The 25,041-nt window shown below is 41.4% G+C and overlaps 1 protein-coding gene across 2 annotated transcripts in view; it reads right to left on the bottom strand.

Annotated features, from left to right (window-relative positions):
- Positions 1 to 15,816: 15,816 nt before the first annotated feature.
- The window catches only part of GPR141 (G protein-coupled receptor 141), a 42,415-nt gene continuing 33,190 nt past the window's right edge, over positions 15,817 to 25,041 (bottom strand). Inside the window, exons 2-3 of one of the 2 annotated variants that reach the window (XM_070059732.2) lie at positions 21,201 to 21,348; positions 15,817 to 16,811 (exon numbers count right to left, since the gene is read on the bottom strand). In XM_070059732.2, the coding sequence (XP_069915833.1) occupies positions 15,880 to 16,797 (918 nt within the window). In that variant the 5' untranslated portion in view covers positions 16,798 to 16,811; positions 21,201 to 21,348 and the 3' untranslated portion in view covers positions 15,817 to 15,879. The remainder of the gene's footprint in view (positions 16,812 to 21,200; positions 21,349 to 25,041) is intronic. The other variant, XM_008261652.5, reaches the window with a different exon arrangement.

Genomic DNA, 25,041 nt, shown 5'->3' with positions numbered 1-25,041 from the left:
TCTTCTGCTTTCCGAGGCCATAGCAGAGATCTGGGTTGGAAGAGGAGCAGCTGGGACTTGAACTGGCATCCACATGGGATGCCTGTACCACAGGTGAGAAATTAACCTCCTGCGCCGCAGTGCTGGCCCAAGGTTTTTTTTTTTTTTTTAAGGAATTAAAGCATCCGTGATTAAGATAAACTAAGAGATTGGAGTTAGTGTGAGAACTATCTCAGTGGGGACCTGGGGGTGACAGAACTATGTGCACTGGAAAAAAAGATTGAGACATATCTCAAGGATGTGAGAGAGGAAATGAGTTCCACCCAAGAATTTGCCCAGTGTGGGGCAGCTGAGCAATCCAATGGCAGGCTTAGAGGCAGTGAGAGACCCGGGTGGGTTCCACCTGGTGAGCTGGACAAGGAGGCAGGTGGAGGACGTTACCTAAATCAAAGCAGAGAGAAGCAGGAATCCTCCTGGTAATGTGCTCATTCATGCACAGGCCCAGGGAGAGGGGAGTCAGGACGAAGGTGGGACTTTCAGCTTTAACTCGCATCGGAGTCAGGTGTGCAGCTAACTGGCATGGCAGTGTGGAGAACAAGTCATCTACTCTTTTTTTTTAAAGATTTGATTATTTGAAAGTGAGAGTTACATGTCATTCCCCCTCTTCGTGGAGGAATGACACTAAACCCTGCCTAGGCTTCATATCCGAGTCACGGCACCATTATGTCGCTCCCCCACTTCATGGAGGAACGACACTAAACCCTGCGCTGTTCTTTGGTCTGCTCGGCCCTCCCTGGGTTTGCTGCTGGTTCTTCCCGGGTTGGCTACCGTCCCTTCCACCTCCGTGGAAGGGCGGTTCCCCCTGCCACTTTCCCCACTTCCGCGGGGGAACGGCACACCACCGGCCGGCTCTCTCGGGGGCTGCACAGGTGTTCCTTCAGATAGATGTTCCTGGTGCATGTTGTCTCTCTCCTCCTTTATAGTCCTCTTCCACCAATCCCAACTCTGCTACCCACACGCCGAATACGCTGCTCTCCTGCAATCAGGAGCAGGTCCTGCTGTTTATTGGTTGAACTGGAGGCAGCTGTGTAGAAGCTGTTTCCTCCTCTCCCAGCGCCATATTGTGGGAGAGCAGATGCATAGAATAAGTCTTAATTCCAGTAACTTAGTCTAGTCCGAGTTGCTCCCCACAGTTACAGAGACAGAGGGACACACACACACACACACACACAGAGAAAGAGAGAAACTTCCATCCCCAGGTTCACTCCCCAAATGGCCGCAATGACCGAAGCTGGGCCAGGCCAAGGCCAGGAGCCAGGAGCTTCTTCCAGGTCTCCCACGTGGGTGGCAGGGGCATAAACACTTGCGGCATTTTGCACTGCTTTTCCCAGGTAATTAGCAGGGAGCTCCCACATTCCTCCCGATCATGTTCTGAGAGATATCACTTCCGCAGGAGTGCTCCAGGCAGATGCAACCAGAGAATTGCGGCATATGGGGACCTAACACAATTAGATGGGCCTCAGCAGGAGCTCATAACCAAACAGTGCCTTCCAGGAACAGAAGACCCATACAAGTGTCTGGAATAAGATGACAAAGCTCTTATTCCATGTTACCAGTGATTCAGGCAAGTTAGGCTTGAGGATCCAATGGTGCAAGAATCAGGTTTTGTTTTCCTACAATTTTCACAGCTTTTGTTCATGGCTACAAAATGGTGACTGTTACTTCAATAATCAGCCCCTCACACAACATATGGAAAAGCCGAATAAGAAACTGTATCCCCCTAGGATGTCTCTTTTTTAATCAGAGAGGGACAGTTTTGCTGAAGCGCCCCTGCAGACCTGTTCTGACACCTCATTGTCAAGAATGGGTTATGTGTAGATTCATCAGTCTGTCTTAGAACTACACAGTTTGTACCCTATAGCTGAAGAGGAGTTCCTTTCGTGGCATTGATTGGGAGTCAAAGTCAAAGTTTAGATCCTATCTTTACCTGGTCACTCAAACCCGACTTCCCTCTCTCCTTACTCACAAATCTGTATCTTTGTTGCCACGTCCACCTGACATAGGGCATTTGATAGATGAGGAACCCAAGTCTACAAATACTAAGTGCCTAAGATCACACATGTAATCAATGGCACAGATAGGTGCTTGACACCTAGAAAAACACTTTCCCATGAATAACAGTGGCATTTTTAAGCCAACTTCTTAATTCTCTGTGGCTTAATGTTCTAGTCAGATGGGGATGCAACCGTATTATAAAGCCAATTCCATTATCTCAACTTAGCTCATGGCTCTCTGATACAAAGTCCTCTTTCTGAAAACCACAACCAAGAAGTGAAAATTTTAGCTTATACCAATAAATGTACTCTGTGCAAGCCACTGTCTGTGCCCAGACTGCAGCTGTCTTTCTCGTTCAAACTTGGAGAAATGTTAGAATCCTCAGCACAGGCGTCCGGGCAGATAAAACCATTCCGAAGGAACTGGTCCTCAAGATGAGCTTTCTGACATCCTGATACCTGATCACTCGTCTCCCCGTGTGTAGACCTCATCCCTGAGAAGCTCTCCTATCTCCTTTTGTCGAATATTTATTTATTTGATGTTTTGATGAGCAGAGAGTCACAGGGAGATCTCCACTCTGCTAGTTAATTCCTCAGATGCTCACAACTCCCAGGGCTGGATCAGGATAAAACCAGGAGCTGAATAGTCAATGTGGATCTCCTCTGTGGAGGCAGGGACGCAACCATCTGAGCAATCACTGCCGCCTCTCTGCACATGAACAGGAGGCTGGAGTTAGGAGTGGAGTCAGGACTCCGACCCAGGTGCTCCAGTACGGGATGTGGGCACCCCAAGTGGTTGGTATCTTAGCTGCTGTACCAGAGACCCAGCCTCGTCTCCTCTATTCTTTTTTACATTTACCTACTGCTTGCCTGAAGACACTATTAATTTTAAAAGTTAATCAAATTCACTGATAGCGAAAGAGTCTAATTAAAATGCCCTCAGCAATTTTGTCAAAATTATTAAAACAAGAACATAGCCAATTAAGGCCTAAGGCATTCCTCAGCTATATGCTCTGCTAGACCCACTCAGAAAGTCAAAAAGAGTTATTACAAACCCATCAAAATTACAGAATTCCTCAAAAAGAATAATTTATCATCTTGAAAGAATAATCTTAAAATCCTCCAAAAGGGACAGAAAATCATTTTATTAATGAAAAGGGCTTTCCAAAGGTACCTAAGCACAGTATTTTCACCTGAGCACGTGCTATGTTGTTCATTACGGGTGCTACACACACTTGTGTGTATCTGTTTTGCTTATCTCTGCACTCACACAAACCATCTCACTTGAGATCCAGAACCACATACTCCTAATTCTCTGGCCCATGTAAATAATGTTGTGGAGTGCCTTTCTGTCCCTGTGCTAATCAAATTTGAGAGAAAATATGCTCCTCATTTCTTTATCAATACTAAGAACAGCAAAAATAACTTAGCTGCTTACTTCTCAAAATATTTGCTAGGGGAATACAGGCCTCCTTCAGTGTCGAGGGTGGGGGTGACTGGTTCCAGGATCTTGCAACCTTGCAGATAGAAAAATCTTTAGGTGCTCAAGTCTCTCGTATAAAATGACATCACATTTTCATGTAACTTATACAATCCTCCTGGATAATTTAAATCATCTCTATATTATCACAGCACCTAATACAATGTAAATATTGTAAATAGTTGTTACACAGGATTTTTTTTAGTAAATAATTACAGGAAAAAAAGTCTGTATATATTCAGAACAGACACAGTTATGTTCTCCACTATTTTCAATCTCCAGCTGTCAGAATCCATGTATTTGGAACTTGTGAATATATAGGGTTGACTGTATTAAGACTGTGAACCAACCCAATCATTTATCATAGTCAGCAGCCTTCTAATAAAACTGACTTTGACATTCTCACTTTACGGTGTTCACCAAATCAAATTTATTTTGTAAACTTTCCCCAATCCCAACCAGGTCTCTTTCATGGGAAATCACCTAGCCCAGGATTAAAAACTCTTCAAATGGGGTGGGCAGTTATTGCAGAGGTTAAGGTGAGAAACTTCCAAGTCAAAAGCCAAGGAACAGAAAGAGGAAGTTGAGCTAGCGGAATGCATATGTTTAATCATAGGTACAATGTGTGACACCTTGCCCTGAATAAATGTCCCCTGCATATCAGAATGAAGCTCCCAAGGGCATCAAACTGCTTGAGCAGATTCCCAGCAGGGTCTGAGAGGCAGTCTCTCACTGTAGACAGCTTTTCCTAAGACTCCTTCGTGTGACTTTCCAGAGTTCTGTTAATGCAGTGCCTTCATGAACTTTTCCATCACCCAGTGGCCCCTGCTGCATCCATTCCAACAAAGTCTGAATTTTGGACTTGGGTAGTGGTGTTGAGGCTCCCTTATCTGGATTTGTCTTTCCTTCCCACGATCTGTCTCCAATCTGAAGTTAGTAGCTGCTGCCTTTCTCTCCCTTTCTTGAATTCTTTAAAATTCTCTTTTTCTCTTAGTAGCTATTTCCTATAATTCCAGTCTCATTAATAATTCTTTACCTGGAGTTGAACTGTCCCTGTTCAAATTCCCATGTGGTTTCTGTATCCTGATTGGGCCTAGGCAGATACAAAGAGCATTGAACATTTGTCACTGTTTGCTATGGGTCGTGACAAAATGTGGTGTCATAGTTTACTGAGATGAGAAGGATACTGAGGGAGAAAATTCAAGTGTTTTATTCTGGTTAAGTTCAATTGAAGATGCTTATTATAAGTAAAGGTTCCAACTTGGTGGTTTCACATGCATGGCTAGAATCCACGAAAGAGGGTAGGGTAAGAGATATGGGTAGGGAAAAATCAGAATGTGAATGACATTTAAAGGACTGGCTAGGATCTCTTAGCGGAGTGTGCAGACAGAGGCAGCCTGGTTGCTGAGAACAGGGCAATGAGGCACTCCAGGGTTCAGAAAGAGAAGACAGTGAGGAGCAGAGAAATTAAGATAGAGTAACTCCAGCAAATCCATTTTCCTAGTTTTTTAAAGAAGATGTATTTATTTATTTAAAAGAGTTACACAGAGAGAGGAGAGGCAGAAACAGAGAGATCCTCCATCTGCTGGTTCACTCCTCAATTGGCTGCAATGGCCAGAGCTGCTCTGATCTGAAGCCAGGAGCCAGGAGCTTCTTCCAGGTCTCCCACGTGGGTGCAGGGGCCCAAGGACTTAGGCCATCTTCTACTGCTTTCCCAGGCCATAGCAGAGAGCTGGATTGGAAGAGGAGCAGCCAGGACTCGAACCAGCACCCTTATGGATGCAAGCACTACAGGCATGGCTTTAACCCACTATGCCACAGTGCCAGCCCCTGTCCTAGGTTTTAAATTTAGGTCTTTGATCCATCTTGAGTTGATTTTAGTATGTGGTGACAACTAGGAATCTAATTTCATTCTTCTACATATAAAATCCAGCTTTGCCAGCACCCTTATTGAAGAGATTATCCTTTCTCCAATGTCTAGGCACTTTTGTCAAAAGTTAGTTGGTTGTATGTACATGGATTCATTTCTGGGCTCTCTATTTTGTTCCATTGATTGGTGTGTCAGTTTTTACGACAGTGACATTCTGTTTTAATTACTATGGCTTTGTAGTATGTGTTGAAGTCAAGTATTATGATGCTTCCAGCTTGGTTTTTTTTTTTTGCCCAGGATCTCTTTGGCTATTTTGGTCTTTTGTGATTCCATATGAATTTTAGGATTGCTGTTTCTGATTTTGTAAAGAATGTCATGCTATTTTGACAGGGATTGCTATGAATCTGTAGATTGCTTTAGGTAGTATAGATATTTTAATGATATTTAGGACATTGTTTAGGTGATGACTTCTTGGATAAGAACCACAAAACACTGACAATAAAAGCAAAATTAGATAAATGGGATTATATCAATTCAGAATCTTTTTCACAGAAAATAATCAATAAGGTGAACAGATAGCTATCAGCATGGGAAAAAAATTTGCAATCTACTTATTCCACAAAGCATTATTACCCAGAATATATCAGCAGCTCAAAAAGTTGAACAATAAAAAAAAAACCTAGTTAAGAAATGGACGGGGCTGGCACTGTGGCATAGTGGGTAAAGCCTGAAGTGCTGAGGTCCCATATGGATGCCAGTTTGAGTTCCAGCTGTTCCAATTCTGATCCAGCTCTTTGCTGTGGCCTGGAAAAGCAGTAGAAGATGGCCCAAGTTCTTGGGCCCCTGTACTCACGTGGGAGGCCCAGAAGAAGCTCCTAGCTCTTAGCTTTGGATTGGCCCAGCTCCATCTGTTGCAGCATCTGGAGAGTGAATCAGCGGATGGAAGACCTCTCTCTCTCTATGCCTCTGCCTCTCTGTCTCTGTCTGCCTCTGCCTCTCTGTAACTCTGCCTTTCAAATAAATAAATTTTTTTAAAAAAAGAAATGGACAAAGGACCTCAATAGAAAGTTCTAAAATTAAGAAATACAAAGGCCAAAAATTATATTTTTAAAGGTCCACATTACTAGTCATCAGAGAAATGCAAATTAAAACCACAATGAGATATATGTCAAAATGGCTATTATCCAAAAGACAGAGTAACAAATGCTGACAAGGATGGGATAAAAGGGGAACTCTTATACACTATTGGTGGGAATGTAAATTCGCACAACCACTAAGGCAAACAGTATGGAGATTTCTTTATAAAAAGTAGAAGTAGACTTCAGTAATCACCTGAGGCTCTTGTCATGAGCATCCAAGGATATGGAAGCCTCTTGAGTTCACAAACTCTGACCTTATTTAGACAAGGCCATAAGCAAAGTGGAAGTTCTCTCCTTCCTCAGAGAAAAGTACCTCCTTCTTTGATGGCCCATTCTTTCCACTGGGATCTCATTCACAGAGATCTTTTATTTAGGTCATTTTTTGCCACAGTGTCTTGGCTTTCCATGCATGAGAAACTCTCATGGGTTTTTTAACCAGATCCAAATACCTTAACGGCTGATTCTGAGGCCAGAGTGCTATTTAGGGCATTTGCCATTCTATGAGTCTGCTGTGTATCCTGCTTCCTATGTTGGGTCGTTCTCTCCTTTTTAATTTTATCAATTATTATTAGCACACACTGGTCGTACTTATGTGATCCATTTGACACTTAATCCTATCTTTATGATCAATTATGAACTTAAATTGATCACTTTAACTAGTAAGATGGCATTGGTACCTGCCAACTTAATGGAATTTGGAGTCCCAGGGCACATTTCTAGCTCTACCATTGGGGTAAGTCCAAGTATGAGATGGGATGGTTTGCGGGTGGGAGGGGGGTTATGGGGGGAAAACCGCTATAATCCAAAAGTTGTACTTTTTAAATAAATATTATTAAACATTTATTAAATAAAAGTTTAAAAAATAAAGAAACATTTTAACATAAAAAAAAGTAGAAGTATACTTGCCATGTGATCCAGCAATCCCACTACTGGGTGTATACTCAACAGACATGAACATATTTTATAAAAGAGGTACCTGCACCACCATGTTTATAGCAGCACTGTTCACAACAGCTGAAATATGGAATCAGCCAAGATGCCCATGATCCGATGAATGGATAAAGAAAACATTATATATATATAAATAATATATTTGTGTGTAATAAAATAGTATTCAGTTATACAAAAAGAAAGTAATCCTACCATTTGTATCAAAATGGATGGAATAGAAGCACATTGTATTGCATTAAATAAGCCAGATACAGAAAGACAAACAGCACATGTTCCCTCATATATGTGGAAGCCAAAAATTAACAAAGAAGGAAATGAAAGAAATCAAAAGCAAACAAAATAAAGAAATGCCTGTGTGTATCAGTACTGCTGCAAATATAGCTTTGTCAGACTTTGTTCTTTATCTGTAAAACAAGGGGTTAAGAATGACATACCTCTGTATTTTTAGTGATATGTGACTACTTTAAAATTTACTGTATATAGCCGGCGCCGTGGCTCAATAGGCTAATCCTCCACCTTGCGGCGCCGGCACACCGGGTTCTAGTCCCGGTTGGGGCGCCGGATTCTGTCCCGGTTGCCCCTCTTCCAGGCCAGCTCTCTGCTATGGCCAGGGAGTGCAGTGGAGGATGGCCCAGGTGCTTGGGCCCTGCACCCCATGGGAGACCAGGAAAAGCACCTGGCTCCTGGCTCCTGCCAGGATCAGCGCGGTGCGCCGGCTGCAGCGGCGGCCATTGGAGGGTGAACCAGCAGCAAAGGAAGACCTTTCTCTCTCTGTCTCTCTCTCTCACTGTCCACTCTGCCTGTCAAAAAAAAAAAAAAAATTTACTGTATATAGGTGAAATGGACATCTTTTTTTATTGTTTGTAGCCCTTGCCTATATTCCTGCTAAACTATGGTCTTTTGACTTTTGACTTGTTGCCCTCTTCGTTTAGTGGAGCATTAAGCTTTTGACTATAACATTCGTTAAAGAAAAAGAAAAAGAAAGAGAGAGAAAAGAAAAGAAAGAAATAGATGAAGGCAAGTATCATAGCATTCTTAGACTTTTATCTATTAACTGCATTAAATCTGCTCTCTTTATACTAAAAATAAAATGGTGTAACTCAAGAGGTAGGAGAAAATTCAAGAACAAAATCATTTTAATAATTAAATGAAGAAATTATTTCAATAAGAAGGAATTGCTCAACTGTACCTGACTTTTAGATTTAATAAGTTGAAGACTTTAATGAACAACTGGATTTATAAATTGATATCATTAATGACCTTGACAAGACTGCAGGGTAGAGTACAGGGGATTAAAGAAGTTATAGGAAAGGACCAGGAAATAATGGAGGTGAGCAACTGGAAACAGAGAACACAGGTGATTCTTTCAAGGTGTTTTCTTATTCAACATGGTTGGGGGGGGGGGCGGGGAAGCAAGGCAATGGCTCGGCACTGACTGGAGACAATGATGTGTAGGGATTGGCTTGTCACGTCACTGATGCCTCTTTTAGGCAGACGTGGACAACTCACAGAAGGAAAAGGGGTGATGCTGCTGGGAATTGGGTCTTGGTGACAGAGGCACAGCTCTGAGTGGACAAGAGGGGGTGGGATGCAGGGTGCAGCAGAGAGTTGACACAGTGTCTCTTTGACACCAACAGGCATGATCTTGTGGTTTTTAAATTCTGCAGAATTTTTATTTAAAAAACGAATTGCATTGATCTTTTAGAGCAATGTCTTACATTTAAATTTCTTAAAAGGTTTTGCGGTTTCAAAGCATCACGGTTGAGAAAATCCATTTGTGTCACACAGTATGGTTGCTTTGATCATTTAGTGCAGCAAGTCTGAATTGAGTATGTGAGGTCGCACATTTCCTACTAGCTCTGCTTGACGCTCCTTGGTGCCTGGAAATTCTTATCATGCCCTTCCACGAACTCAGGCACAGCACAATTCCTGGCATGCATGTTTCTGCCCCATCAGATCTTTTCAAGAACAGTAAAACAGACCACTGGAGCAAACTTTGCTTTGATACGTTTAAAAGTCTTAATCATTTAATATCCATAAATGGTAAAAATAATGTAAATATCAAATATATCACAAGTCAGTGCTCTCAGAGAAGTTCAATGTGTGCTCACTGTTTGAATGTTTACAAGTTCTTTCAATCTCAGATGAAAACAATTTTTTAAACTTTGGTCAGTCTTCATAGGTCAATCTTCAAGTGTAGTCTGTGGATATTCTACAACAGCGACAGCACATACAGGTCTCTTTTTCATCTGCTTGATGGCCCAAGATTGACCAAAGGGCTTCTCAGTCCACAGACTGGAAAATGACCCTGGTTGTCAAGTTTGAACAGTTTCCGTGTGGCTTTAGCACAGTCTTCAACTCATGAATTATAATCATGTATTATAATCCTATAATCAGTGTTTGTATTTCTACTGTATCATTGTATAATAGAAATAAGTGAATTACAAAAACATACTTCACAATATGTTTTCGATTCTATTTTCCTTTAAGAAAGACTCACGGGGCCAGTGTTCTTGTGCAGTAGGTTAGTCCTCTGCCTGTGGCACCAGCATCCCACATGGGCACTGGTTCCTGTCCTGGCTGCTTCTCTCTCTCTCTCTCTCTCTCTTTTTAAAATATTTATTTTATTTATTTGAAAGACAGAGTTACAGAGATAGGTAGAGACATAGAGAGAGATCTTCTGTCCACTGGTTCATTCCCCAGATGGGCGCAATGGATGGCGCTGCGCCAATCCAAAGCCAGGAGTCAGGAGCTTCTTTTGGGTCTCCCACGTGGGTGCAGGGACCCAAGGACTTGGGCCATTTGGAGACTGAACCAGCAGAAGGAAGACCTTTCTCTCTGTCTCACCCTCTCCACTGTCTTTAACTCTACCTCTCAAATAAATAAATATAATTTTTTTTAAAAAAAAAAGAAAGAAAGACTCACGATCCCACTACATCATTATTATCTTTCTCATTTCCCTGCAAAAACAAAGATTCTGTTATGGATCAGTGGCTCTTGTTTGTGCACTGATAGGTTACTCAGAAGTGTACTGAAGTTGGGAGGAGAAGATTTGTACACAACAACAGGACACTTTCCCCACCCCAGAGTCCTTCTGGCTACACAATGGCATTATCAACAAGAAGGAGGGAATACAGCTCTGGTAGATTCCCATAATCGCTACGGCCGCTAGCATGTCCTCAGGCAGCTGGCACAGGAAACAATAATCATTTTATGACCTGGATATTTGAGTGGGAGCCTTGTACAGCATCTAAGGAAAGATGAGGACTTCCTGATGACAGGGAGGACTCCGTTGATGGGAAATTTAGCCAAGGCTTATCTCTCGTCATTGAGCAACATGGGAGCAGAAAAAAAGACATTGTGACGGCAAATAACCTGGGTGATTCAAATGACAGAGAAAACACTTTCATAGAAGAATTTTTTGAATAAATCAGAAAGAAACTAGACAGTACTGGTAGGTGTTTAGCCATTCATGAGATTGACAATACGTGCTTCCTGTAGAACAAGAGGTGAAGACGGACACAGAGAGGTCCTCTCTCTGGTGGTTCATTCTTCAAATGCTTGCAGCAGCCAGGGCAGGGCCAGGTCAAAGCCAGGATCCCAAAACACAGCCCAAGTCTCCCACATGCTTGGCAGGGACCCCAGCACTTGAACCAGCATCTGCTGGCCCCCAGGGCACACAGCAGCAGGAAGCCGGTGTTGAAAGTGGGCCTAGGAAGGACTTCAACCTGGGCACTCTGATGTGGCATGCAGGCATCCCGTGGCACCCCAACCACTCTGCCAAATGCCCACCCTCCTTGCCTGGCTTAAGTCGTGTTCTTTGTCTTTGAAACACAAAACATTCCCAGGATACATACAGACGTAAAGTCTTTTCCTACTAAGCAAGTGTCCTTCATACGAATGTTGAAGCCTATCTAAGTCTCAGTATGATTTTTTTCTTTCTAGTGCTTTAATTTTTAATCAGTTCTTGACTGTTTAAGCTCCTATTATGAATATTAAACCTCTGAATCTTGAAAAACGTTTTATTGAGGTAAATACACACAGCATAAAATTGGCCGTTGGGGCCATCTTTAGGACTGCGGTACAGCGATGTACCAAGCACTAAGCTACTAAGGTATTGAAATTCTAAAAGGCAAAGGACAGATCAGAGAGTGTGCTGTGGTGGGAAATTGTGCTTGCGTGTGGAACCCGTCATTCCAGTGCCAGCCAACCTGACGTTCTGGATCTGGACCTCCTGAACCACAGCTTCTCTGCCCCTGCGAGAAGCTGAGGAGACTTGAAGGAGGACTGCTGGCTGCCCAGTGGATCTCAGGTTCACCAACAGCTCCTTCTGGCTCTCCAGGGTCCGCTGACGGAGATCTGATCCCCGGGGAGACCTTCTCGCGAACAGAGCTTTCCAAGCATTATCTGAGCAGATCCTTGATCACAGTGCCTCTTGACCATTGAGTTCTCATCACCAACTCTTTCCAGAATGCTGTAGGCAATCTCTATTGCAAGGTGAGGGTCCGTGTTGCTACCACGTCTAGCAGGTGTGGGAATCCTCATGCCTCATCTTAACCGGAGGCGAGTGAGTGAGGTCTATCCAAGTTGAGATAGACCATATCTCACACCCGGAAGCTGATGACTGGGAATATGACTGTCCCAACACCCTTCTTTCAAAAAGCTAACCTCTTAATCCAAAAAATGCATTTTAATATATAGTTCCTTCAAGAAAAATTTGAGGAGGCACAGAGATTTGCTAGACAAACTCAAATTACTCTGCATAAAGCTCACTTCACCTACAAGTAAAACAGTCCCTATCTCCCTAATTCATACGAAAGTGGGAAGGGGTGCCAGTGCAGTGGCATAGCGGGCAAAGCCTGCAGTGCTGGCATCCCATATGGGCACTGGTTAAGAGTCCCGGCTGTTCCACTTCTGATCCAGCTCTCTGTGGCTTGGGAAATCAGTAGAAGATGGTCCAAGTCCTTGGGCCCCTGCACCCTTTGTGGGAGACCTGGCAGAAGCTCCTGGCTCCTGGCTTCGGGTGGGCACAGCTCCTGCTTTGTGGCCAGTTGGGGAGTGAACCAGCAGATGGAAGACCTCTCTCTCTCTCTCTCTCTCTCTCTCTCTCTCTGCTTCTCTTTCTCTGTGTAACCCTGACTTTCAAAACAATAAATAAATTTTTTAAAAAATTACCTATTCCAAAAAAAAAAAGTGAGGAGGAAGCCTGGCAGACTCAAAGATAGATGCTTTCATCGGAAAATCAAGAAATGAACAAAGGCTGAGCAGAGTCTATTTGAATGGGTGCCAGGGGCAGTCTTTCTGCCTGGGCCAAACTTGTCATTATCCTTGGATTCAAAACCTGGTAGATATCCACCTTGAACCAATCAGAGAGTCACGTGGCTCACAGAAGTGACTTTTTCTTATTAAAAAATGTGTAGGCTTTCATTTCATTTTTCTAAATATGCATTTAATTTCTACAGAAACAAAAGAAATCATATAGAGTTGAATGGAGTTGAGGTAAGCAGTCCCAAAATGTAGGAATATTTTTTCTATCCATTATGTTAAAATTGGTAAATCTCTTTTGTTTTTAAATTAACTCTGTGGTAGCTTAGTAGTTCTCAATCCTCTTAGACCGAATACCTTGCTTTCACAGCAAACATACTATACTTTACCTTTCCAATATGAAAATTCATAGATTATCTTAACTAGATTATCCATAGCCCTCCTAAACTAAAAAATTAAGCATATATACATTTCATATGTGTGCATGTATGTGTAAGTGTGTGTGTGCACATATAATGTTCTAACTGTAATATAAATGACTAATGAAAGGGAAAGTTATTTATAGTAACATAATAGGTATTTCAGTGTGTAAATGCTCTGGCATGGTGATAAAATGAGACAAAATGAAACACTTAGATGTGGGCTCCTATATCTAATATTTACCTAAAGTTTCTTGTGTTACATGTGAATATCATAGATGATGTTGCATTTAATCATTTAACTTTTCAAAGAAATGAATAATTCATGGTAAAGGTCTAAAGAAAGCAAACTAAAATGTTCTTAAATATCCAGGATAGTTGCATAGTTGTACAAAAATGTGATTATAAAAGCCAAATAATGCATAACTACCCTGATTGTCATGAGTACATGTTCCACTTCGTAAAAGTCTGGCAGAGCATTAAGTATAGAGCAAGATCTAATAATTCTTTTTGTGCAATTGTGTGCAAAGCAAAACTGTATAGGCCCTGTCCAATGGTACTCACTTATAATCGTGATATCCAAAAAGGCCCCGAAGGTCAATGTCACCCTCACTCCCTCATGAGATTTATTACCACAGCAGTGAAAGAAAAAGAACAGGCAACTTGAAAACTTTCTATTTATTCTGAAAATGCTGACAAATAAGATGTGTTGTATTATGAAATATGGCATTTCTATGTGATGAATAATATTTCTCAAGGCCTACAGAGTTAGACCCTTCATTATAGCATACTATCAAACAGAGAAGCATAATTAACTTATCTTAACATATCTAAAATCTGGAAGGATCATCTATTACTGCGGTAAAAACACACAGCATAAAATTGGCCATTGGGGCCATCTTTAGGACTGCAGTACAGCGATGTACCAAGCACCAAGCTACTAAGGTATTAAAATTCTGAAAGACAAAGGACAGATCAGAGGAGGGGGTGACCGAGTGTGCTGTGGTGGAAAATTGTGCTTGTGTGCGGAACCCATCATTCCAGTGCCAGCTGACGGTTTTTCTATGTATTTCTCAGTAGTTCTTTTTTAAAAAGTTTATTTTCATTTATTTTTAAAGACTCTACTCTTTTTTAAATGTTTATTTATTTATTCATTTGAAAGACAGAGTGATGTAGAGAGAGAGAGTGAGAGAGAGACATCTATTTGTTGGTTCATTCCACAAATGGCCAAATGGAGTCCAGGAGCCAGGTACCCCCATCTGAGTCTCCCACGTGGGTGGCAGGGGCCCAAGCATGTGGGCCATTATCCACTGCTTTCCCAGGCACCTTAGCAGGGAGCTGGATTGGAAGTTGAATAGCTGGGACTTGAATGGACACTCCAATATGGGATGCAGAAGTACAAAGCAGCAGCTGAACCACTGTTCAACAATGCCAGCCCCTAGTTTTCATTTATTTAAAAACATATAACTCTAATGGTGAAAGGAAATTCTAAACATTTCAGCATTATTTTGTTTTAAAAAAAATCTAAATTAACTGCAGCCCAGGATATCTAGAAATTCTCTCAAAAAAAAAGAAAGAAAAAAGAAGGAAAAATTTAATCATCTCCCTTGGGAACTCATTTTAACACCAAGCAGCACATTGGTCAGGAAGATTCTCTAAGTTGCAGTTACACCGTTATTTAGATATACTCAGTAAGCTTTTAAATGATTTTTGGAAGAACAGTGCAACTGCTGATGTTGAAGAAGGTGGTCCTCATGTCTTGAAACATGACTTTTTGAAGACAAATTTAGAAAAACTTATATCAGAAGACCCCATGTTCTGTCTTCATTTCTAGATAACTGATCTTCCACCAACATCATGATAAGCTAGAAAAATTCACTACTGTTCTTCTCATCACCCCCTTGTCTCTCATTCCCACCCTGGCTCCCAGCAGCCATTTTTTTTTCTTTAGGGCATGAAATAAATGGAACATTTTATCTGGTTAGCCAGGCTGAGTTTGTGTCTATTTTTAAAAAATATTTATTTTATTTTTTGAAATGGAGAGAGAGAGAGGAGAGAGAAGAGAGATCTTCCATTTGCTGGTTTACTCTCCAAATGGTTACAACAGCTGTGGCTGGACCAGGCCAAAGCCACATAATTCCATCAGGGTTTCCCACATGGGTGACAGTAGCCTAAGTACTTGGATCATCTTCTTATGCTTCCCCACGCACAGCAGCAGGGTGCTGAATCAGAAGCAGAGCAGCTGGGACGTGAACCAGCACTCCAATAGGAGAGGCCAGCATTGCTGGGAGTATCATAATCTCCTGGGACACAGTGCCAGCCCTGAGCTTGTGTCTTTGGCGCTGGATCATGACCAGGATTAACTTACCTAAGGATAAGTAAGTGAAAAGAACTATAAAGTTGGGTCTTGTCCAAAGCCCTAAGAAAAGGCCGTGTTTCAAATTAGGATGAACTCCACAACCAAAATGACCCATCCTGTTTGGATGGGCCTAGTCAGATTCCGTATAGGAAAATGATACAGTATTGAAACTGCAGGTGAATTCAGCATCACTATTCTTTGTATTGTGCATCTTTCGGAAATTGTAGGGATGAGTAAGGACTGGAATGAGAGCTCTGACATTTATGGATCTTGGCTTTGTTTGATCAAATAATGAAATCATTTTTACTTCCTCCATGCGCATTTTTATTCCCAGTATAATGGAATGAATACTAGAGCTTGTGGTTACCGGCACAAAAGGCAGTTCCATAAGTCAATTATCTTTTGCTTAAACCAATGGCTTCCCCCCAAAACAAAGAGCAGCAAATCACAGCAGCTGATTGCTGTTACACTCAAGAAGATTTCGTTATAAAATGCAACATAGTTGTCACAGTCATTGGCATGTCCCACAGCTTGCAAGTAATAGATCCTAAAGAACTGGTAGGGAAGAAAACAAGTAAAGATGATGCCTATAAAAAATAGATTTTTCATCTGAGCCCAGAACTCCTGATGGGATAGTAAGGAGTGACGTAGCTTCCTAACCATTAAAATAATGATGAAGACCTGGAAGACCAAGAGAATGAGTGCAATCGCTATGACAACAGAGACTATCATATAGTTAATAACTTTCACATACATAAGAGCAAGTTCCTTGTGAAATTTAAAACAGTGTTGTTCATTGTACTCCTTGAGGCTCCCATACTGAGAAACAACCACAGGTACCACAAAAACAATCACCAAGAGCCACATGCCAGCACTGGCAGCCACGGCATGCAGCTTCCGGTAGAATTCCACTTTGTCCTTGCGCTTGAAGAAAATCAGGTACCTGATGACCAGGATCACCACGTAGAACAGGAACGTGAGGTACATGTGGATGTGCAGCATGGCACTCACGAATTTGCAGAAGGGCAGCCCAAACGTCCACGTCTCCTTGAGGAGGTAGCTCAAGCGGAAAGGCACGGTCAGCAGAAAGACACTGTGCACCACCACCAGGTTAACAACGGCGGTGGTAGTCACAGACCGGGTGTTCATCTTCACCAGAAAGAACAAAATGGAGATGACGCCCAGCACACCTCCAATGAGCACTACGAAATAGAGCCTGGTTAAATGAGCTGTCGGCAGAGGACTGCAGGAGGAATTCTTGGAGATATTGTGGACAGCCATACTTCCAATGACACCTGCAAGAGACATTTTCATCAGCACCAGCATAACAGAACAACTAATCTCCATATGACAGTGAGACTTTCTAATGTACCGATTCACATGAGATAAACCACAAACATTAAGGATGTCTGTATACTCCAGATAGTATAACACAGTAAGCTATTTACTCCTCATCTTTAGTAGAAATGAAGCACAAATCTTAGTCTTTGAGACATTCTAGACACATATCTATCTATCTATCTATCTATCTATTATCTATTGTTTTTTTTGTTTTTTTTTTTTTTTTTTTTGACAGGCAGAGTGGACAGTGAGAGAGAGAGACAGAGAGAAAGGTCTTCCTTTGCCGTTGGTTCACCCTCCAATGGCCGCCGCGGCTGCCGCACCGCGCTGATCCGATGGCAGGAGCCAGGAGCCAGGTGCTTTTCCTGGTCTCCCATGGGGTGCAGGGCCCAAGCACTTGGGCCATCCTCCACTGCACTCCCTGGCCACAGCAGAGAGCTGGCCTGGAAGAGGGGCAACCGGGACAGAATCCGGCGCCCCGACCGGGACTAGAACCCGGTGTGCCGGCGCCGCAAGGCGGAGGATTAGCCTAGTGAGCTGCGGTGCCGGCCTCTATTATCTATCTATCTATCTATCTATCTATCTATCTATCTATCTAAAATCCTTTGTTTTCAGGGGATTGCATGCCATCTGGAGCTCATACATAGATACTGGTACTACAGTAACCATTGAAAAAATTGTAAGACAGATTGAAAAAAGACAACAAATATCTTTTTTTTTTGTTTAGGCATGATTCTAACTCCAAATCACTCTAACCTGTTAGTAAATGAAACAAGAACATTCATATTTAATTCATGAGGATATTGATTAATTTACAAAATTCAGCTAAGTCAAGGTAGTAGCAATAATAGAAAGGTTTATCTGAGATTTTTCATTACAGTTATATTATCATATGCAGTGAAGCATTGGCTGTGTTCTTCTCACAGACCCCACTGAAAATGCAGTATGACCCCCCCAGATGCCTCACAAATTCATGGAAGAGCCCTGGTCATTCTCCTCCAGATCTCTCCAACACTTACAATTCAGTCTCCATATTTTTAAAAATTATTTATTTATTTGCTTGTTTGTTTCTTTAAAAGGCAGAGAGAGAAAAACAGAGACATGTAGACAGAGAGAGAGAAAGTACAACAGAGCACGCTCCCATCTACTGGGTCACTCCTCAAACGTCCATAGCATCAGGGTTACATCAGGCCAAATTCAGGAGCCTGGAACTCAGTCAAGGTCTCCCACAAGGGTGAGAGGAACCCAAGTACTTGAGCCATCACCTGCTGACTCCCAGGTTGTACCTCAGCAGGAAGCTACAACCAGGAGTAGAGCCAGGACTTGAACCCAGACACTCCTATATGGAATATGGGGCATCTTGGATGGTGGCTATCCTGCTGCACCAACCTTGTCCGCACTCTAACTCATTACTTACTAGAAAAGATTTAGCAGTCCTTTAATTCAATTAATCAAGTCATGCCTCTTTTCCTACTTACATCCCTATAAAAACTCCTAATCTCTTTTAAGATAAAGGTCAATTTCCATATATGTCCAGAATTTTATATGTTAACTATAAAATCTGATCCCTTGAGACCAGATCAGAAATAATCCATAGATTAAATTGACAGTTTTCATGGACTGGATGTAGGGAAATTATGGGAAAGGTAAGTGCCCTGATCATTCTCAGAAGTCTGACTTGAACAATTGTGTTATTAGAAGTCTGTTTGGGGCCAGCACTGTGGCCCAAGCTACTGGCTCTCCTGGTTTCGGATTGACGCAGCTCCAGAGGTTGCGGCCAACTGGGGAGTGAACCAGTGGATGGAAGACCTCTCTCTCTCTCTCTTCCTCTCTCTCTCTCTCTCTCTCTCTCTCTCTCTCTCTGCCTCTCTTTCTCTCTCTGTGTAACTCTGACTTTCAAATAAATAAATAAATAAATCTTAAAAAAAAAAAGAAGTCTGTTTACTGGAGACTCAAATTGAGGTAGAATAGTAACTGAATTATTCACCCAGTACCTGATCTTGTAACACATTTGCATTATTCTTATTAATTTTTGAATGTCTCCTCATACAACACAAGGGTACTTCAAAAAGTTCATAGAAAAGTAAAATGAAAAGATAAGATTATTTTGGTACAAAAGTAGTTTATCAGAGCTAAGGGAGGAGGAGGGGATGGAGGGTGGTTAGACAAAGGTACCAAAACATAGTTGGAAAGAAATAATAAATTCTAGTGTTCCACAGCATAGTGGGATAATTGTTGATCACAATAATGTGTTATATACTGTATAAAGAAGCTGGTAGCCTCAAAACACAAAGAAAAGATAAGAAAATCAACTAACTGCCTTGTTTGAATGGCTTCATTGTGTTTATGCATTGAAATACTGCACTGCACACATGAAAATGTGCAAGTGTTACAAATTAATCGAAAGTTAAAAAAGTACATTTTAAAAATGTAATCACCCATTTTTTTCATAATATGCATTTCCATGAACTTTTTGAAGACCTCTTGTTTATATAGATTTCAACATTGCTTTGTACAGGGCCAGCATTGCGACATAGCAGGTTAAGCTGTTGTCTGCAGTGCCGGCATCCCATATGGGTGCTGGTACCCATCCTGGCTGCTCCTCTTCCGATCATGAACACTGCTGATATGAATGGGAAAGCAGCAGAAGATGGCCCCCAAGTTTATGGGTCCCTGCCACCCACGTGGGAGACCCAGCTGAAGCTCCTGGCCTCCTGGCTCAAGCCTGGCCCAACCCCGACCATTGCAGCCATTTGGGGAGTAAACCAGCAAATGGAAAATTCTTTCTCTCTCCCTCAGTAACTCTGCCTTTCAAATAATGAATCTGTTTTAAAATATCATTTTATAGCAAAATAAACTTATCTTTTAATTACTTTAATGCTATTTTCTGTGAAATTTTGGAAATATGCTTGTAGAATATTATGGATAATACAAATGAATCAACTTCTAATACACACAATATTGAATCTCAAAAAGGATTACACTGAAACCTATATATGCTCAATGAGGCAACAGTGCCCCCAGTGGGGCAAAAAAATTATTCTGAAGGTATGGAAAAATCTTACTCTGGCACAGATATACTCATATATACAAGTACGATAATAGTTACACAGATATATCTGTGGTGTTGAAATTTTGTAAGAGAGAGATGAGCAGAGAAAAAGTATCTAAAAAGGCTCTTTAGGGTGACAATAATTTCAAAAATATGTTGAGAAACATTGTACTAAATAAAAGATACTAGCCACAAAGGCCACATTTTATATTGTTTCTTATTTTAGAAAAGGCAAAATTAATGTGAGACAAAGAAGGTCAGTGTAGCCAGAGCCCAGGTTGTGGAGTAAAGGACTAGTCTCCAAAGCGCACATGAGAACTTGTGGGGTGATGGGAATGATTTATGTCATATTGGTTACCATCGTAGTTACTTGTATTTTTAAAACTCATTGAATTGTACACTTTAAATTGATGGACTGTCTCGCATATGACACCTTAATAAGAATTCTAGTAATAAAAATATAATAATAAGTTAATCCCAGAAAATCTCTGATCTTTATGGGCATGGAATACAATTTCAAGGACTTGTGGCCCATTTTACTGGAATTTCCTTTTGGGATCTACAAAAGGTTGCCACATGTTATACAGGTTCTGCATTATGTGCAATCCCTCTACTTGCCTTTCATTCTTCTCTGCAGAAAAGTAGTTCCACTGAGTGTACGTATAATGATACTGTGTTAACCTGAGTCAGGCATGGCTGTGCCACTCTAGGTTCTGCTCAACATTTCCTTTATTGGCCTAGCAGGACTGACTTCTGAAAGGAGAAATTAAAATCAATAGCATGTCACTTGCCTCAAGTCTTTTTTCTGTATTATAATCTGCCTTGTTCTCTCACTCTTTCAGGTATGAGAAACTCATGTTGAACATTTTCTGCATGCTGGGGATGCCTTAAACATCTGCCTGTACAATTTCTTATTTAATTTAGCCCTCACAGAAGTCCTGTGATGTAATCTATTGTTCTACTAAAGAGATAACGAAACTGAATCCTAGATAAGAAAGTCATTTGACCAAGACCTCCAAAGTCTCCCTCTCTCTCTCTTTCTTTCTTTCTTTCTTTCTTTCTTTCTTTCTTTCTTTCTTTCTTTCTTTCTTTCTTTCTTTCTTTCTTTCTTTCTTTCTCTCTCTCTCTCTCTCTCTCTCTCTCTCTCTCTCTCTCTCTCTTTCACACACACACACACACACACACACACTCCATCTTGTACATCATGGAGAAGCGTTGTGAATATCCTAAACCCAAGTTTCTAAATCTTTACATAAGGAGGCAGGCATTAAAGAAACGCGGTTCTACTCACATGACTGATGTCAATATTGTCTTGAAAGTTGGGGCTGGCGTTGTGATGCAGTAGGTTAAGCTGCTGCTTTGGATACTGGCATCCCATAACAGAGTACTAGTTCAAGGCTTGCCTGCTCTGCTTCTGATCCCGCTTCGTGCTAATGCACCTGGGAAGGCAGCAGAAGATGGCTCAAGTAGTTGGGCTCCTGTCATAACTTCTTTTTAAATAGACATATCTTTTTTTTTTTTTTTTTAAAAAAAGAGCTGTTCTTTCCTCTTTTTGAACTTTTTATTTCCTCTTTCTTTTACTTGGTTTATAGCAGATCATAGCTCACTCGCCATCCATTCTAATCTTTTCTGATCTTTCTGATTCATACTTATTGCAGCCATAGTGCTTGTATGTGACTCATTTTCTGTCATCTGTTGCACCATCACAATATTTTGCCAAAATGATCCAAGTTAAGGACAGAAATGCGCAGAGAGGTTAGATTATTGGCAAGAGATTTGTAAAGATTCTTAGGATGAACTCCCTTGGGGATTGTGTGTATGTTTGTTTAAAAATGTTTCATGTTCTTATTTAGGATATATTTGCAAGGCGTAAAAGCCTAGGTAGGCATTTCCTATCAACACTTTAAAGCTGTTATTATATCAGTGTCTTTGAAACTTTAGTTGTCACTTTTATTTTTGCTTCTAGTAAGCTCGTGCATCTTTTTTCTTTAACTTTTCAAAGATATTTTCTTTGTGTTTGGTGTAGTTTTGTATATGGGTGGTTTTTGTGTTGTTTAATTTTTTCTCTGCTTATCCTGCTTCAGGATTATTATTGTTTCTTATATTTGTAGGCTGATGGATTTCGTCAATTTATGGAAATTCTTTGCATTACCCCTGCAGTTATTACTTTGACCCATTGTCTTTTCTTCTCCCAGATTTATATATATATAAATAAATATGCATCTATATATAAATATATATAAATACATATGCATATAAATATAAATATGCATGCTTTTTTCTAAATTCTATATACCTTTCCCCCTCTCCACTTCCACTTGAATATTTGGGTCATTCTTGCTCAAAACTCCTTTCTTTTTGTCTAATCAGCTGTTAAACCACCTAATGAGTTCCTAGTATCAGGTGTGAAAAACTTTGAGTTCTAGATCAGGCAGTTACTTCCTTTTCTAAATTCTATTTTGCTTATTGAAGTTTTCTGCTCATCCTTCCAATTTCCTTTTTGTGTTCTGGTCCAGCTCAAGTTCAGGAACAACCTGCATCTGCCAGTCTGGAAGGGTCTATCCATATCTAAGAAGATCCTGCATGGATGATATCTGCCATTCACTCCTGTTCTTATAAAGGATTATCATAAAGGATTCTTATAAAGGATTATTATTATAAATGACCCATCCAGTTCTTACAAAGAGTTTTGTTCTGTTCCTTTGTCCAGATTCCCTTACTAGAACCCTGTAGCTGTACTGTCTACCTGTGCAGAGGCTGTCTTTATCTGAAACTATCAGTTGCTCTTGTGTTCTAATCGCAATGGCTAAGTTCCCTGACCCCACCTGGCTATAAACACCTGCCCAGAGGCAGGGTCCTGAGAGATTTTCCAGTTGATGCCTTGAGGGTCTGTGCAGACATAGCATTACAAGTTACTTATTTTATTGTGATCCAACACACTTAAAGTGAATATTATAGAAGACCTCAAATTGCAGCTTCCCCATTCTGTTCTATGAACAAGAGTCAAAATAACTGTTCTGCTAACTTGTGTCATGAACTCTGTCATCTGCATTCCAAGGGCGCATTCTCATTTCATATTATTTGTAAGGAACCAGATTCTGATTGGCCTAAATAATGCAGTGAGAAAAGAGAGGAGAGGTTAAAACATTCTTTCCTCCTTTTGCTTCCTTTTTGCCACTTTCTTCAGAACTCTTTCGTGTTTCTTTATAGATGGCTTTATCACATGTGTTGAGCAGCCTACCTTTAAGGTGGCTCAGCAGGTTTTGAAAATGAAGGAAGGCCGGCATCGTGGCTCACTAGGCTAATCCTCCGCCTTGCGGCACCGGCACACCGGGTTCTAGTCCCGGTCGGGGAGCCGGATTCTGTCCCGGTTGCCCCTCTTCCAGGCCAGCTCTCTGCTGTGGCCCGGGAGTACAGTGGAGGATGGCCCAAGTGCTTGGGCTCTGCACCCCATGGGAGACCAGGAGAAGCACCTGGCTCCTGGCTTAGGATCAGCGCGATGCTCCGGCCGCAGTGCGCCGGCCGCGGTGGCCATTGGAGGGTGAACCAACGGCAAAGGAAGACCTTTCTCTCTGTCTCTCTCTCTCACTGTCCACTCTGCCTGTCAAAAAAAAAAAATGAAGGAAGAGCTGGCAGGGGACCAAAAGAGGAAGAAAATGGGGCAATAAAATATTTGGAGACCCACAAGTAGTGAAAGAGACTGGGTAGGTATTTGGATCCAATATCTTCCTGGGGAAAAAACAACAAATGTATGGGCACAGGAAGTAATTTTGTGTATGTTGGTTACAACCCTGGGAATTGATAGGAATTTTTAATTCAACTGAAAATTTTCTCTCTGTCTTGTTTTTCTCAGAGATGATGCACTCCCCCATTTGCATGACTTGCCAAGACTGAGCAAACTAATGACAATTCAGCAAACTACATACCTGTGTAGGTACATAGGGTCATTGCGACATATTCACAACAACCTGTTCTCTGATCCACGAGAAAAGATGAGCACACTGAACCATTAACATTATTTTATCAATATTGTATTAAAGAATTGTATTCTTGGGGTGGCATTGTGGTGTGACAGATAGGGCTGCCTCCTGCAATGTGGATGCCCGTATGTGTCCTAGCCACTTCATTTCTGATCCAGCTCCCTGCTAGTGGCCTGGGAAAAGGAACTGAAGATGGGCCAAGTGTTTGGCCCCCTGCCAACCACATGGGAGACTTGGATGAAGCTCTGGGCTCCTGACTTTGGCCTGACTCTGCCCTGGCCATTACAGCTATCTGGAAATTTAACCTACAAATGGAGACTCTCTCTCTCTCTCTCTCTCTCTCTCTCCCCTCTCCCTCTCCCTCTCCTTCTCCCTGTAACTCTGACTTTCAGATAAATCAACAAATCTTTTTTAATAAAAAAAAGGAATTGCTTTCTCCAAGGTGAAGCTAAAACATTTACATTTTCACACAATTTTTCTTTGAGTTTTGATGTTAACGCTGTCATATTTAACTTGCAGATAAGTTTTTTTGTCCCGTGGTTTATTTCAATGTTAATTAATAGTAACATAAATTCAACTGAAAGAAACACATTTGTTTGAATCTGGAATATTAAATATTGCCTAATATACTATTTACTGTATCTGCTAGAGTTGGATGCCCACAATTTCAAGTTTCTGCACAAAAGTTTTGAGCACACACAAAAATGAATGCTGCTCAGAAATATTTACAATGCCTCCCTTCAGAATAATAGCTTCTAATGTGAATCAACAGGATTGATGGAAACCTAGGAGAATGTCTAAGACGCGGTGAACTGGCTGGGTATGTGACACACAAGGCCAAGAGACAAGCACCATGGCCAAGACCTAGGGACATGGAACAACTGAGTCGGCACTCACAATCACCATGATCAAAGGCAAGAAACACTGATGACTTTGAAATGGGCAGAACTTGCCATGTGAGCTTACATAAATCTTTGCAGATAAGAAATACGCAGTCTCTTATTAAACAAAGGGCTATGTTCCTCTTCTTGGATGTGTCAATTCTAGATGATGCATTTGGATTTCTCAATATTCAGGTTCAGGTTTTGAAATCTGTCCTGAGCATTGAGACACAGACATTTGAAGAGGAGAGAAAAAACAGCCAGGATTCAC

This window comes from Oryctolagus cuniculus, chromosome 16 (assembly GCF_051225735.1).
Source record: "Oryctolagus cuniculus isolate XC-2025 breed Fujian yellow rabbit chromosome 16, ASM5122573v1, whole genome shotgun sequence".
NCBI classification, from domain to species: Eukaryota; Metazoa; Chordata; class Mammalia; order Lagomorpha; family Leporidae; genus Oryctolagus; species Oryctolagus cuniculus.
Note: the sequence above shows the minus strand (reverse complement) of the source record. Positions and strands in the feature narration are given on the sequence as shown.